We start from the raw sequence: 16,627 nt of genomic DNA, 5'->3' as shown, positions 1-16,627 counted from the left end.
GTTTAGTGAGCGGAAAGGAGTGAGTGGATTAGCTAAGATAAGAATATAGTGAGGCTGTACGTACTATTCATGCGTTCTGAAATCAATGCCGCAATTAAGAATTTGTACTTATATTCTCAAGCTACCGCTGCCATGGATTCAACCTACTATCCACCAAAGTATGCATGCATGCAAAATAATAGATAGATATAATCTTTTTACATAATTTACTCCAATTAAGTTATTGGTTCTTAATTTGGACTCCTATTCCTACAAGCGATATGGATTATTCAGTCTGCTCAATGATGCAGACAGATATCAAGCCAAATAAAGCATATATATATATTTAATGAAAGTACTAAAATAAGAAGATATATATATTAAATGCAGAAAAATACCATTGGATGAAGCTAGCTAGTAAGTAAAATCTATCAATTATTGTGTTGTAGCGTTTGAAGATAGTAATTGTAATTAATAACGATTATGGTGACATCTGCAAACACCTTTGTCCAGAACTTGTTATAATTAATAACAGCGCAAGTAAGTTCCATGCTAATTTCTAATGTAACTTATCGAATTTCAAGAGAATAGAATAATACAATTTAATTAATTATAGTGATCAAAATTATTTTGATATTTAGATTAATCTTTACCTACTGCATGTACGTTTGAAACACGACGACAATCATTCGACAGCGACTATGACATCTGCAGAATTGCAGTTTGTGTTCATGAGTCTTCTTCAGTCCTTAAAATGAAGCAGAGACGCGAAGATACGCCTTAATCAAAGTCTGTAACGTTGTTAGCGTTTACTCATTTCTTAACAACATATAGAAGTTTTTAAGATCTTTTGAAAGTAAGTGTTACTTGTACTTCTTAGCTACCCATAAAATTGAGAATAACACGCTATGATGTGTTAATATTATAAATGAGATAAATAATAAAAAAAATTACTTCTAAGTGAATGGAAGTGACATAGTGAAAACACACATATTTAAAAGTTAAGAAAAAGTAAATTATTTTAAGAATATGATATAAATAAGTTAAGAATACATTATTAATTTAAGATTGATGGGTTTTGTTTGTTCTTTAATAAAGTAATGATTTTGAATAGAATTGAACTACTAATAAAAAAAAAGATTATTAGACTGAAGAGGGAGTGATTGGAATGGTGAAGGATGAGGGGTGTTCCATTTCAATTTCAATTCCAACGACCAATGTATAGTAAGTCAGTAACAGTGTGGTGTTCATCCCTCGCTACATAACAGTTTCCTCTCAATTTCTAAGGATTAAAATTTACATAGTTAGATCTATCAGAATTCACTTTTTTAATAAAGCTTTACGCCACATAGGTTACTAAACTCAAAATTTTAACCAAACCATCTAAGCATCTAAGTTCTGTTTAATTTGTAATTGGAGCTTTGTTTGAGCTATGCAGCGCTTACTAATAAGTCTTAGAATTTTGGCTTTAGCCCTTAACTCAATTCCAAAAGCTAATTCTTGAGGTAAGGGTTGCATTTCACTTATATACACTATTTTTACCATATCACTGATGAATTTGACATTTCTAACACCTCCCTCGCACCAAGGACTGAGACATCTCAAGCATCCGTGTGTTCCAAATTTTGATATCATCTTAAAATTTTGGATTTAGGCTTAACTCAACTCCAAAAGTTAACTCTTGAGATGATGATTGTCCCTCACTTATATACTATTTTGACCCTATCACTAACAAAAATCATAGTTAATCCCGTTATTTTAGTTAACATCCTGACAGTATTTTTAAGACTTTGCAAAATGATCCAAGTGCCCTGCGTTTATCTCTGTCTTACTCATGGAGTACATAGGAAGTTTTAGAAGGCCAAAACTAAATGGTACATATATATGTTTCCATACAGGATGATTCTGAAACAGTTGCCATGATCAAGGAATTGTTAGAGACTCGAATTCGACCGGCAGTGCAGGATGATGGTGGGGACATTGAATATAGAGGTTTTGACCCGTAAGTTTCCTTCAAATTGTTGTTATTTTGGTTTTGAAACACTTTCATGAAAATCTTGAGGAAGAGCATGGATATATTATAGATTGACTTTTATAGAACCGGAAAAGAAAAGTAGGTAAACAGATGGGAAAATATTAACTTCATTGCAGAGTCTTAAGAAAAGTGGTAGTACAGAAACATATATCTCAAACTCCAGAGAAATTCTGGAGTTGTTGTCCTGGCTTTCCCTCCCAATCCCTACTCCGAATCTATAACATCCAGTCTATTATTTTCTTCATATTCTTTATATGCACTGTCAACTGTTCTAACTAACTAACCTACTGTCAGTCCAACTGAATTGCCAACAGAGCTGTTACTGACTCTGTTGTAACTAATTGTTAATACCTGGGTCAATTATCTTACTGGTATTTTTACTGACTTGTATTTTTATGTTGTGGTTTTCTCCAGAGATACTGGAATAGTAAAACTTAGAATGCAAGGGGCATGCAGTGGCTGCCCAAGTTCATCGGTGACTGAAATCAGGCATTGAAAATATGCTGATGCATTATGTTCCTGAGGTAACAAGTTTTGGAATATCTTTTAATGACGTGCGTTATTTATTATTTTCCTTATAATCTTGAACATTATCTTCCTTTAGCATTGAAATGATTTGCATGGTCTAAAGTTAATTGAGTCTATATTACAATGATAAGATTGCTGCATTGTGACCTATCTACTTGTGGGGGTATGGGTTGCATACATCTACCTTCCTTGGATCCCATCAGCTAGGGCATTGTAAATTGGGTCACCCTACACTATGTGACTACATCTAAGCTGTGGAATATGGGTTACACATACCTATTACAGAGATCATGCCTAATCCAAAATTTCACCAATAATGTGTCATTGGGTCAAGTGTATTATCTTTTTGAGTTCAATAGATACTTATTGTTGGTGTAAATTTTTTTATATTATTAACTAATAAAATATTATTGTTGATATCATATGACTTTTAAAGTAATTATTGTAAAAGTCAACAAAATTACTATTGTACATAACTTTATCTTGGGAATGCATATATTATTTATTGTATCTTTTTACCGTGTATTGTCTAATATATAGAAAAATATATTGATCATTGAATGTTTAATTGTTTGTTCAAGCAACATTAACAAAATGAATTCCGATTTATAGGTATAATTTATTTATAATATAGTTACTTAAACATTATTTAATGCTGCTTGCCGCATTTACAGGTCAAAGGTGTGGAACAAGAATTGGATGCTGAGGATGATGGAGCAGCATTAAGTGGACAAATGAAATAGTTGAACTTTTTGTGTTTTTGCTCAAAATTGCTGCCTGCATTTAGTCTCGTCATGCATGCATTTTCACACTCAACAGAGACTTCGAAGTACAACAGCAGTACATGATGGAAACAAAAAGGGGTGAGTGTACACAAAAAAAAATATTGAATAAGTCGTGGGTTGGATACATTGTAGTGTGGCATGAAATCATAGTTCCAAGCAAGTTGGATCTTGCTGACATAGGATGAAAGTAATTTATGACACGATGCCATTACAGAGACAGGGTGTACTGTACCTTATTCTTTTCGGCCTGCTTAGCTTTGATTCTTGTTTTTCCCTTTATAGTTAGGTTGTTACAAGAGTAAAAGGCATTGTTTGCCTGTTGCCTCACACACCTTTATTGATATCGCAATGATTCATAACACAAACTAAGCTCATTACACCAATAATATGTTAAGTTTAAGCATATACTTGATCTAAGCTGATATTCCTTGTCAAATTAGGTCAAGTAGGAGAATTCTTGCCATCTCTGGTTTTGAAGTTGTTTAAAAATTATTTTACTTTTATACATTAATTTTTAATTCAAAGAATTTAATATTTTAATGATAAATATGATGTTAGTAAAACGTACATTTTTCAGAAGAAATAATTATTATATTATACTAAAAAAAATAGTAATTCATACGTAAATAACTTTGACAGTATCCCAAAATAAAGACTAATACATAATAATAAATTAAAAGTAAACTTAATTTTTATTTGAATCAATAGAGTTTATTTTTGTTACGCATTATATTTTTAACTCATATATTATCTTTTTAAATATTTTAAAAAGTATAATTAGCAAGACTTAAAATAAATTAAAAAATCTAATTAGCATATGCTAAAACTCTTAAATCTACACTTCTTTTAATCATGTTCAAATTTAAAATATAAAACACCATTCATTAATTTTAAAGACGTGACTGCCAATGCACCAAATCGAGGTTTATATAGATTGACTAGCCAATGCGTTCTATTAAGATGGTTAATTAATATTTTAACACACAATAATATATTTCCAGTAAAAAAGAAAAATAATATTTGACAAAATCCGCAAAGATCTTGCTGAACCGCCATGGGAGGACCCCACCTCTGCACACTCCCTCCCTCCTTTCTCAAATCTATTTCTTCCAACCTTTTTCCTCACAACACAACCCAAACATCTCTCTCTCTCTCTCTGTTCCGGCGTTTTTGCCCGTAACCCCTTTTTACGTTTTACTACAAAGTCCTTCCTTTCTTGCCTTTTCTATCTATTTTTTTTCTCCATCTTAATATTATTTGCTACTTGTTTTTCTTTTTTTTCTTTTCGTTTATTTTTGTTCTTCTCCCCAATTTGGTTTTTCTGCTTCCTCCGATTCCTAACTGCTTCCCTGAATCGCCGTCAATGAACTTTTCCCCTTTCGGAACTTTCTGAGATTTTCCGAGGTTTGCACTGTTACGATTTGTTTTTATCAACTTATTATTAGGGTTTTTGTTGGATTGAATTATGTGATTTTGTTTTTGTTGTTCAATCAGGGTTTTTGCGAGATGGCCAACGAAGGAAGTAATACTGAGACCTTACCTCCTGCGGAGCCACATCTGTTCGAGGTAATCCATGAAGCATGAATGATTCTGTGTCTTAATTAAGTAGTATAAATGCTTAAATTCATGGTGAAGTTTGTGAATCTAGCAGTGCTATTTATTGTAATATGAGCTTCAAAATGTGTTGTACTGATTATTATTGATCATTCAATCTTCATCTTTTAAAAGTGTGATCCATTTGTTACTGAGAGCCTGCTACAATCATTGTTTTGATATTTTGAATGGTTCATAACTCTAAGCATTTTCTTGAGAGTTTTTTGAGCCTGTTCTATGAAACACTTATCTTTTAGGGGGAAAAAAAGTATACTAAATGTCGAATTCTCTTCCGATAGACTGTAGGTGTAAGTGGATACCTATTTAATTTCTATTGTTTCTACACCTGAATTTTTCTGTTTTGGATATTTTTTCCTGAATGCTTTCAGCTTTCTCATCCCTGTCACTCAATGCACTCATGGTTCAATTGTGTATACTTTGATCATGTAAAGCGTAATACACAATCCCTTTATTTTGTAGAATCGACATGTTGATGCTAGCCAACATCATCCAACTTCCTATGCTCCCACTACAACTGGGTCTGAAGCTGCACCATGGACTGTTCATAGCTCTACAGGAAATGGAGTTTATTCTAATCCAACCTACCTGTATGATCAGCATCCACAGCCACCTGGAAGAAGCATTCAAGATGGTCAAAATGTATCATCAGTTGCTGGTAATTCATCAAATTTGGGAACAGCTAATGTAACCCAAGATTACAATGCATACGCATCATACCCAAGTTCTTCTAATCCATATGGTTATGGCAGCATGGGATTCTCGGGCTACTATAACAACTATCAGCAGCAACAACCTAATCATACCTATTCACAGCCTGTAGGAGCATATCAAAACACAGGTGCTCCTTATCAGCCTATTTCCTCCTTTCAGAATACTGGGTCTTATGCTGGATCCGCAAGTTATTCAAGCACTTATTACAATCCTGCTGATTATCAGACTACTGGAGGTTACCAAAACAGCAGCGGATATGGAAATCAAGCAACTATGTGGAACAATGGCAGTTATTCTTCTCATCCATATACTAATTACACCCCAGATTCCAGTGGTTCTTATAGTTCTGGTGCTGCCACTACTTCAGTGCAGTATCAACAACAATACAAACAGTGGGCAGACTACTACAACCAAACAGAAGTCAGCTGTGCACCCGGGACAGAGAACTTATCTGTCACAAGTTCATCTACTTTGGGTTGTCCTATTCCTGCAGTTACTGGTGCTTATGCGACTCCAAATAGCCAGCCTCCACAATCATATCCACCATTTTGGAGGCAAGAGTCTAGCTCTTCTTCCATACCTTTTCAGGTTTGAAGATTACTTTCTGACAAAGAAGTGTGGAAAAATGAATTCTACTTAGAATATTTGACTTGACAGAACAGATAAATTTCTATTCCTGCATTTCAAGTTACTTTGGTTATGGTTTTTGTTGATTACAATTCTATTCAAATTTTTGGATATTGGTTATTGAATCTTGTTTGGCTTCAGTTTTATAAGATTGTTGCATTTGGTTGGTTAGTTTTTTTTTTTTCTTTGGTAGTCTGGCTTAGTTAACTTACTAATTTCATGTTTTTTTATATGGTCAGCCTGCCGCTGTAAATAGTGGTGATCATGATGGTTACTGGAAACATGGGGCCCAAAGTTCTCAGATACAACAAACTAATCCTATTCAACCAAACTATCAAAGTCCTTTGGATTTAAAATCTTCTTATGATAAATTTCAGGATCAACAGAAGACTGTATCTTCTCAAGGAACCAATTTGTACCTTCCTCCACCGCCGCCACTACCTCTCCCCTCTCAACAGGTGAATATGGCACCTGTACAAAGTGTTCCATCTCCGGATGCAAAACGGGTAAGCAAACTTCAAATTCCTACAAATCCTCGAATTGCTTCAAATTTGACATTTGGACAGCCCAAAGCCGAAAAAGATAGCTCTACAACCAGTTCAGTACCAAAACCTGCGTATATTGCTGTTTCGTTACCGAAGCCAAGTGAGAAAGTATCATCTAATGATGCTGCTAATTCTATACTTAAGGTGAGACTCAAACAATAATATTCAATGAATTTTGACATTATATAATGCAGGCTAACTTATTATCATCCTGACAATTTATTTATTCAATTTCATTTTTCACTTTAAAAGGAAAAGAAGGATTTAGAAAACATATAATCTTACTGTAAGTTGATAGAAATCAACTGTTTGGAAATACTGAAGTTTGGGAAGGTTTTTTGATAAAAGAAAAAATTAAGTTGAAGAGAACACATTTACAAAGGATTAGGAGGATAAGGTTAGTCCTTTACAGAAAAGGGGAATACATAACAGAGAACAAATAAATATGTCAACAAAGAAAAGCTACAATATCCAAGGTTAAACCCCCTTGGAAAGACCAATTTTTATGTTAACATGGACTATGCATGCTAACTACTGTCTTGTTTATAATATTAGTCTCTTCTAAAGTGATAAATAACATTGTTTTGTGACTTCAATGAATATCATGATTTGGAGCTAAGAACCTAATTTTAAATTAACAGTATTGATTTTCCAGGAATTTGTTAAATGCATGTTGCTTTATAGTGCAAGTTGGTATTGCAACCAAATGATGACTACTTTATGTATTAACTCTTTGTAATTACTGAACTATTCTTGCTCACAGCCTGGTATGTTTCCCAAGTCTTTGCGTGGCTATGTTGAAAGAGCTTTGGCACGCTGTAAAGATGATAAGCAAATGGCCGCATGTCAGGCTGTCATGAAGGAGGTGAGTTTTTTAGTTTTATATTGGAAGAAGGAAATATATTAATACATTATTCCTTTCATGTAATCACCAGTTCTAAACATTCTGCTGTCTATGCATTGGCTTGATTTGCTTGCCCCTCCATTCTAGTTTAGCAGTTTTTGCATTATGGTAAAATGATACAGTTGATGCACACCTATGATGTTTTTGAAACCCAAGATGATTTATGTGTGTATATAACCTTATTTTGAGCAAACATTACTGGGTCTATAGTCTTGGCCTTTGTTATGCTGAGCAAAAAGTATATGATTCTGTAATTTTTTATAATTGCCTTTATTTTGTTAAATTTACACTAGAAACATTGAGAAAAAAGTTGACATTTGTGTATAGAGCTAGTGGCAAGTGATAGATGGCATAAACAAATAGAAAAAGACACACCCACACCCATACCCACGTTCATAATTATCATGTTTTTTAATAGAATAAATAATATATGCATTTCTCATTTATATTGACATTGTATCAAAATCTAACTCTTCAATAAATGCATGTTGCCAAATCTTTATGTCTTTGCCATGTCTTGTTAATTTTCCCTTCTAAAGCACAAATCCCGTGTGCACCCATAAGACAAAAGGAGAAATGTCGAGGGAGCTGTTGAATCTTATTATCATCTTGCCCTCCTCCGTTGTCTTTCTTCTCTATGTACATTTTTGTTCCTTAGCGATAAAGGATGGTAGCATCGAAGCCAACAACTTTATTGCTTGGAACTATAAGTTTTAACTTGCAATATGGAAATTGTGAAGCTTGAAACAGAACCTGAAGTTGTTAAAATGGTTCTCTGAAACTCTGCTACCACTTCCTTGGTTGGTATCGTAATTCTGCTTTATATGCAAATTGCTGAATATTAAGATTACCCACTGGAACCCAGTTTGAATTCTCAGTGCTCCATTAATCAGATGTATTAATTAGTGTTTTGGCGAAGTGTGCAAGAACAACTACAATAAAGTCTTATCTCATTAGGTGAGGTAAGCTACATGGATCACATGTCGCCATTCAGCTTGGTTAAATACCAGAGCTTTAGGCATATTATTTACCATGAGATCTCACTTGACAACTTCTTCCAAAGTCCTTGGTCTCCTCCTCCAAAGTGTGCAAGAACATTACTGAAAAATTATTACAGTTTTTAGCAGCAAATAGACACAATTTTTCTGAAAATATACAAGCTGAAAATTGGAATATATTTTTATTAGTTTTCACTTAGGGCAATTGAATTTGGAGAAGAATCTTTGACATATTTTTCAGTCTCCATACTCACAATTCTGGTCATCTTCCAGCCAACTACTAGGCCACAAGATAATGCACTGTCCTATTAGATCCATTTGGATTGCATTGCTGTGGATAAAAAAATATTTAATTTTTTGCACTGACTACTTGTCCTTCTTATTGATCTTTATTGGCATCAGTCATAGAAGTTTTTTTCTAGATTTTGTTTGTCAGTTTGGTTCAATAATCTTGTCAGATTCCTTAACCTCCTTTGCAGATGATCACTAAGGCAACGGCTGATGGTACTCTCAACACCCGAAATTGGGATATGGAACCACTTTTCCCAATGCCAGATGCAGATGTGATCAATAAAGAGTATGCCGTCTCCTGTTTTCCTCTTGTTTTTGTATGTTGACATTTCATTCTTGTATCTGTGTAAACTTAAGGTGTTTCTGGTTTTTGCTAATTTTCAAGGTTTGATCAATTTCTATTTGTTCTTCCAGTTTTCTTAACTGGAAAGGGATGGAAGTAGCTTATTTCTTTGTGTGTTGGGAGGGCCAAAAAAATGTAAAATGACGTAAAATAGAAATATACAATTAGAACCTATATGTTTTAAATGTTATTAGAAGCTCATCTGCATTTCTGTTGCACTAAATTTGACATTTTAGAAACTGCCAATCTTGTCCCTAGATTATAATTGTTGAGATCCCACATAGATTGGGGATATGACCAAAGTAGAGCTTATAAAGTTTGGACAATCCCCACCTTATGAGCTAGCTGTAGTAAAGCTTGACCCAAATTCAAGATGGTGGATCTATTGTAGGTCTGATATTTGGGGCTAGCCTGGAGTCTAAATATCTACCTGGCCTTGTGGCTTTCCTAATCAATGTACCTTGTCCCATGCCTTGCCCAGTGTTATGTAAAATAAAATCAGTTCTACTTTCTCCACGCTCCTGAGGTCCAATCCTTGACATGAGGGGTGTTTGTTGAGATTCCACATCAACATATAGACATGGTGAAAATAGAGCTTGTTAAAGGTTGGATAATTCTCACCTCATAGCAAAATTTTGGAATTAAGTTTATGCCCTGCCCAAATTCTTGAGTTAATATTTAGAATCTTGAATGCTGTAAAGCACTTGTGCATAAAAATGAGAAAGTATCTATATAGTCTCTATCTAATACTGATACCAATGCACATACTTAAATGCTTATCCTTAGAGCTTCTATTAAGTTTCTACATTTTACATCTGTTAAAGATTTTGTTTTGTTAATGTTTAAGGGCACACATTAAGAAATAAAAACTATTGAATGAAAAAGGATAAACATCTAATGTCTTGGAAATTCTGATATCATTGATCTGTTTCCTCTTTAAATAATTAGGACAATTTAATGAAAAGTGATGCATGCCATCTTTTATCCATTAACTTGTGCTGAAGGTTTTAAATTGTGGCCGTGGTTGTGGTCACATTAAGGTTTTCGCAATTGCGGATATTGTGGATTTTGCAATGTGGATTGCGGTTGTTACATCGAGAATTGCCCACAACTTACCACAAAACTATATTAAATTTTCTACATTATATAGTCCATAATAAACTACTTTTTCTTAAGACATATCTAAGATAAAAAAATTTAAAATATGGCTTAGTATTGAGAAATGACTGTTTATGAATTGAGTAATCATAAGGTTCAATTGTCCCAATTGGGTTTGTCCCTCAAGTTTCAATTGTCCCAATTGGGTTTGTCCCTCAGGTTTCACAAATGTGTGATTTTAGTCCCGTATTGCAATTTTGTGATTTTTGTCCCTGAAAAATTAGTTCCAATCACACAGCTATGAAATTTAAGGGACTAAAATCACACAATTGCAATACCTAGGGACTCAATTGGGATAATTGAAATCGGAGGGACACAATTGGAACTTGGAGGGACTAAAATTACACAATTACAATACTTGAGGGATCAAAAAGGCAATTAAGCCAAATTATGAACTTGTTATAACCTGATGTAAGGCTTCATATTAAGAAATAGCAGAGAACCAGTAATGAACATCGGTTATTTCAGAATACACGTGGAATTTGCGTTTTATACAGTATGCTATTGCACATACCTAGTGATGGATTTATTTTCAAATCAATTGGTGCTAGTTTAACTCACCCTTATGATAGATACATATATGTTTGAGAATTTTCTGTATCATCATATTTTTATTCTTTTCATACTTATATCATTTGCACCTGTGTTTCATTTGTATCTGATCCCTTGAAACATTTTATTATCGTTTTAATGATTGAATTCATTTTAATAAGTGATGCAATATTAAATGACATTATTTGTTAGCATTTCATGCAGTAGTTCAATGTCGTCAGCGAAGGATTCTTTATTGCCAAAGTATAAAAAAAGTCCTAGACGATCTAAAAGTAGGTGGGAGCCAATGCCAGAGGAGAAGCCAGTTGACAATCCAATGTTAATCAGTAATGATACTGTAAAATACAATAGTTGGGTACCTACTGAAAAGGACAGAAAGGTAATTATGTACTTCAAGTAATTTATGGATTTTTGAAGGTTCCAGCCGGTGTTATTCTTGTTGCTTTCTTTTCATAAACTCTGAATGGAGTGGAACTGCAGCTTAACAAGTTCACTTTTTTCTGTTTTCCCACTATTTTTTCTTATTATTAGTTTTGTGTCATCTCATGCCATTTTTATCTTATGGGCTGTATTTGAGGTTATGTGCCGTTATGATCTGGATAATAATTGCATTTTGTGATCCCATTTTGACCAAATTATCTGTGTTGCCATGTAGTGTCATTGGAATGTAGATGTGATAGGATTACTATTGTGATTAGTCAAAATGATCCTTTACATCTCTATAGACAAGTTTGAGGCTCACATTCTGTATATTTAGTTTGTTGATTTTTTTCTACATTTCAATATCCTTCAATTTTTGTGGTGACTTCTGTGAGTGAGCTAGTATCATATGACTATTTTATTGATGTGTCATTTGCTTGTCTTATATCTCAGAACTATTTTGCTTGGTAGGTAGAGAAAGCTCTTCAAGAGTTCATTGTGTTATATTTTACCGAACTGTCTGCTTTACTATTTTGATATTCTTTTATAAGATGTCATTATTGACAGATAGCATAACTTAAATTCCATGTTGGGTCTGGAGTTTGGTACCCTTGTTTACAAACACATACAAGCTCACTTGGATTTATTTTTTTGTGTCTGTTGCCTTATTGTTTTTTGGAAGAACTTTGTTATCTGTAAAGTATTCTCCCCTTTACAGAAGTGCCTTTCAAGTACAATCATGTTGAGAATGAGAAGTATGTGTGTCAGTGAGTTGCTAAGAATGAACGTTACATTTACCTAATTAAAAAGTTGTATGCAGGTGGCAGTGGAAAACAAAGAAAGCAAGGACGGGTTTAGGAATACTAAATTTTCTCCATTACTGCATAGATTATCTAGTAAGGCTCTTCAAAGGCCATTTAAGAAGCAGCGTGTTACAGATGCTTCTATTGCTTCTGAAAATGGTGATGCATCTAGTGATAGTGACAAGGAACAAAGTTTGACGGCATATTATTCCGCTGCAATGGCTTTTAGTGATACACCAGAGGAAAGGAAGAGACGTGAAAATCGTTCTAAGCGATTTGATTTAGGACAAGGGTATCGAACAGAAAATAATCACTCGAGGAAAAAACACGCTGGGGCTGGAAGCTTTTACAATAGAAGGGCTAGTGCCTTGGTGCTGAGCAAAAGCTTTGAAGATGGTGCCAGCAAAGCTGTTGAGGATATTGACTGGGATGCTCTAACTGTGAAGGGTACTTGCCAGGAAATTGAAAAGCGTTACCTGCGCCTAACTTCTGCACCTGATCCTGCCACTGTAATGTTTCCTCTCAGGAATTGAAATTGTGTGCTGCTACTTTTGTCTGCCTTCCTCTTCCCTCCACTCCTTGACTATGAACCTTATTAAATTTTTATGAACTTACAGGTAAGACCTGAAGAGGTTCTTGAAAAAGCACTATTGATGATTCAAAATTCCCAGAAGAATTACCTCTATAAATGCGACCAGTTAAAGTCTATTCGTCAAGACCTAACTGTTCAACGAATACGCAATCAATTAACAGTCAAGGTACTCATTTGTTTGATATATTCTGACGAATAGCATTCTATCATTGGTTCTCCTTATTCTTAATAGTTTTCAATTTAATAGTTCCCCACTTCCCCTACATCTCTTTTGCTATGCTACTAGTCAAATGTTCAGGGACCTCATTGAATTATAAATTTATATATCCATGTTAAAGTAAAGAGCTATTTTAGTGAAAGCACGTTGTTCCCAACTTCTATTTTATTTATTTTATCGTGTCCTGCATATCAGAATTGGTTTCTGATAGAACATAATAACATCTACTGGGAAGGGGTTTTGGGGTGGTAGTTTGTATCAACTGAATATCCCTCTAATCCCATATATATTTTCCAACTTCTCTGTACTTGATAACTCTTGAAACAATGCTTCAGGTGTATGAAACACATGCCCGATTGGCACTGGAATTTGGGGACCTGTTTGAGTATAATCAGGTTTGTTCTGTATATTTTTTGAAGAAAAGAGACTTTGATGTTTTAATTCATTTCTAGTCTTTGATTACTTTTTTTTTTTTACTCGTTTTTGCTTGTTATGCATCTGTTTCATTTTTTTTTCCTGAGATCAAGGATTAATATACTTCATTAAAGGCAATCAATGCTATGAAGTAGTGAATTATTTTAATCAACGAGTAAACTTTGGTCCCATCTTTGCTTGTTTTGGAAATAGGAATGATTTATTATAGAAGTTGAGGATGTTATTCAACTTGTAATTGGAGTTTAGATATTGATGCTATTTGTGTGAATGCAGTGTCAATCTCAGTTACAAACTCTTTATGCCGAAGGCATTGAGGGGTCCGATATGGAATTTGCTGCTTACAACTTGCTTTGTGTCATAATGCATTCAAATAATAACAGAGATCTTGTATCATCAATGGCCAGGTTAGCCCCATACTTGATTACTTGATTCTTTTTTTCAAAAAAATTGTTAGAACTGAATTATGTCATGTGATTCATCTATCTGAATTTCGTGATATTATTGTTAAAATCTTCATTGTTGAATGTTACTAGATTGAGTCATTTTGGAGTTATATTCCCAGAAACATGTTTTGATAATTATATTATGTTTCACCTATCAGAATATTGTGCTAATATTATTATAATCTGCACTGTTGGAATTTTCTAGTTTGGGTCCTTTGGGAGTTCTGTTCCCTGAAAAATACGTTGATAATTTGGAACATGTTATTGAGAATTTAGAAAATGGTTTGTGAGGGCAAAGGCTCAAATTGGTGGTTGTTTGGAACCTTTGGGTCCTTGGGTGGAAAATGATGAGCAAAATAGAGAATTGGATCAATATATATATATATATATATCAAGTCTTTCAATGGCTATACGTAAATATATTTCCTTGAATTATTGTGATAATAGTATAATAATATAGTCTCAATTATTTTGTCATGTTATCATAGAATGTCACAAATTTGAATGTCTAGTGTTTGTCAATACCAGGTTATCTCACGAAGCAAAGAAGGATGAAGCTGTAAAACATGCCCTTGCCGTTCGTGCTGCTGTAACTTCAGGAAATTATATTGCATTCTTTAGACTGTACAAAACAGCTCCTAACTTAAACACCTGCCTTATGGGTGAGTATTTTTAATTAACTGGTTTTTGTAGCTTGTTGGTAACACGTATGTCAAGGGGGATAAACTGAAATGAATTTTTTAATATCCACAGATCTTTATGCTGAAAAGATGCGTTATAAGGCTGCGAACTGCATGTGCCGGTCATATCGCCCAACTCTACCTGTTTCATACATTTCTCGGGTTCTTGGGTTTTCAACTGGCATGGCCACAAATGGAGCAAGTGATGAGGGAGAGACTGATGCATTGGAAGAGTGTTCAGAATGGTTGAAAGCACATGGGGCCAGCATAATTACTGATAACAATGGAGATATGCTGCTAGATACAAAAGTGTGTTTGATCTCTATCCTTTGTATTCACTGTCCTGTAGGCGCTAATCTAGTCAAGAATTTTTGTTCTCAAGCATCGAGCATTTTGATTTGTTGAATCATCCCTCATCTTGAGGAGCATTTACGATTGTGCTGCCTTGAATCACTGCATTTCCTTCTGCCATATTTTGAATTGGTTAACCGTTAGTTAACCCGTACAAATCTAGAATTCCCTAGTTACTAGTGTATTCTTAACCTGGTTAATGGGTTGTGGCGCGGTTATTTAATGAGAAATGTTTAATTTTGCAGGTTTCATCATCTAATCTGTTTGTGCCAGAGCCAGAGGATGCTGTTGCCCACGGAGATGCCAATCTTGCTGTTGATGACTTTTTAGCACGAGCACCTTTATAGCCAAGTTTGTTGTTTTTGAAGCGCATAGTGAGATGTCATTCAGGAAAGTAGCAGAAAATATGCCGCAGCCTTCATGTGCTTATATTGCAAGCAGGCTAGAAAAAGGCTGTGATGGTGATTAGTAAACTGGAATATACAATATTGAAAGGAAAAAAAAAGCCGCCTAACGTTCTCTAATGAAACGGGGCTTATAAAAACATTGGGTGCTTGCTTGCTAGCTTACACCATTCTTTCCTGGGGAAGGACAGGACTATAGATGTAATGTAATTTAGTTCTTAAGATAGTAATAAAAGCCCCTTAAATTTCTATTTCTATTTTTTACACGTTCATCTCATTTTCGCATGGAAATGTCATGTGCTTTAGACAATTTCAAATCTGATCTATTATATATATATATATATAAACATGTTCTTCAATGGGTTTATTTTTAACTGTAGTTATTACACTATTTATTTTAATTTTTAAGAAAATGTCTCATGTTTAAAAAAGTAATAAGAATTTAAAATTATAATTCCCTATTATAAAAAGATCTTGTTTTATCATTTTACATCTAAAAATTATTTGATGAATAAACTTTACCCAACAGTTTTTATTCAATAAACAGTGTTAGCAGTTTGACTTTGTACTAGTGAGGTGACCTGCAAGGCCAACTTTCGAGTTTCAATGTGTAAAAGCACATTCACACTGCTGAGTGAGCGTTTAATTTGAATGTTGATTCGAGGGAGTTGTTCTATCCATTATGCATTGCCGCGGGCTTCACACAAAATAGTACTATTTAGTTAGTTGCAACACGTGAAACTTCACGTAATTTGTTTGTTAGTGGTAAGTGCTAACACTAACATCATCAGTCATTTAAATCTTCATTATTATAAAATTATGGATTATAATAATTTAGTCCTTCATTTCAAAATTTTAAGAATTAAGAGTAACGTTTGTGTTATTTCAACGACCAATTTAGTGTGCTATTTTAATGTTTCACTTCTACTCCATAAAGTAAAAAAGTAAAATTATTGTCATTCTCCAATGATATATATATATATATTTCTTTGTATCGCGTTATTTGTCTCAAATTTAAAAGATGGTGTGAAAAAATTAGAAGTTGGAATATAGAACTATATATCCTATTCTTTTGTCTCTTTTGAATAAAGTTTTTGTAGGACCCCAAGAGAGTAGCTAGGAAGGGGCAAAGATTGGAATCATCAAATAATATAAAATGAAAACTTTGTTTCATTCCGCTTCCGTCGTTTTCTTCTGTCATCAAATAATATT

General features: G+C 33.9%; 1 protein-coding gene across 5 annotated transcripts; it reads left to right on the top strand.

Moving 5' to 3' along the window:
- Nucleotides 1-4,370: 4,370 nt before the first annotated feature.
- LOC100778996 (SAC3 family protein A) lies at nucleotides 4,371-15,666 on the top strand. Of its 5 annotated transcripts, none has more exons than XM_006589692.4 (14): nucleotides 4,371-4,731; nucleotides 4,822-4,893; nucleotides 5,401-6,240; nucleotides 6,519-6,968; nucleotides 7,588-7,689; nucleotides 9,206-9,303; nucleotides 11,275-11,449; nucleotides 12,311-12,802; nucleotides 12,911-13,051; nucleotides 13,438-13,497; nucleotides 13,811-13,941; nucleotides 14,509-14,642; nucleotides 14,734-14,969; nucleotides 15,257-15,666. In XM_006589692.4, exons 2-14 carry the CDS (start codon nucleotides 4,834-4,836, stop codon nucleotides 15,356-15,358), a joined length of 3,021 nt encoding a protein of 1,006 aa, XP_006589755.1. In that variant the 5' UTR covers nucleotides 4,371-4,731; nucleotides 4,822-4,833; the 3' UTR covers nucleotides 15,359-15,666. The 5 variants fall into 5 exon arrangements, with proteins under 5 accessions (XP_006589755.1, XP_006589759.1, XP_006589758.1 ...); XM_006589696.4 differs by having other exon boundaries at nucleotides 4,372-4,731; nucleotides 11,263-11,449; XM_014763446.3 differs by lacking the exons at nucleotides 4,371-4,731; nucleotides 4,822-4,893 and having other exon boundaries at nucleotides 5,544-5,596; nucleotides 5,691-5,779; nucleotides 5,878-6,240; nucleotides 11,263-11,449.
- The last annotated feature ends 961 nt before the right edge of the window (nucleotides 15,667-16,627 follow it).

Source organism: Glycine max, chromosome 10 (assembly GCF_000004515.6).
Source record: "Glycine max cultivar Williams 82 chromosome 10, Glycine_max_v4.0, whole genome shotgun sequence".
NCBI classification, from domain to species: domain Eukaryota; kingdom Viridiplantae; phylum Streptophyta; class Magnoliopsida; order Fabales; family Fabaceae; genus Glycine; species Glycine max.
Note: the sequence above shows the minus strand (reverse complement) of the source record. Positions and strands in the feature narration are given on the sequence as shown.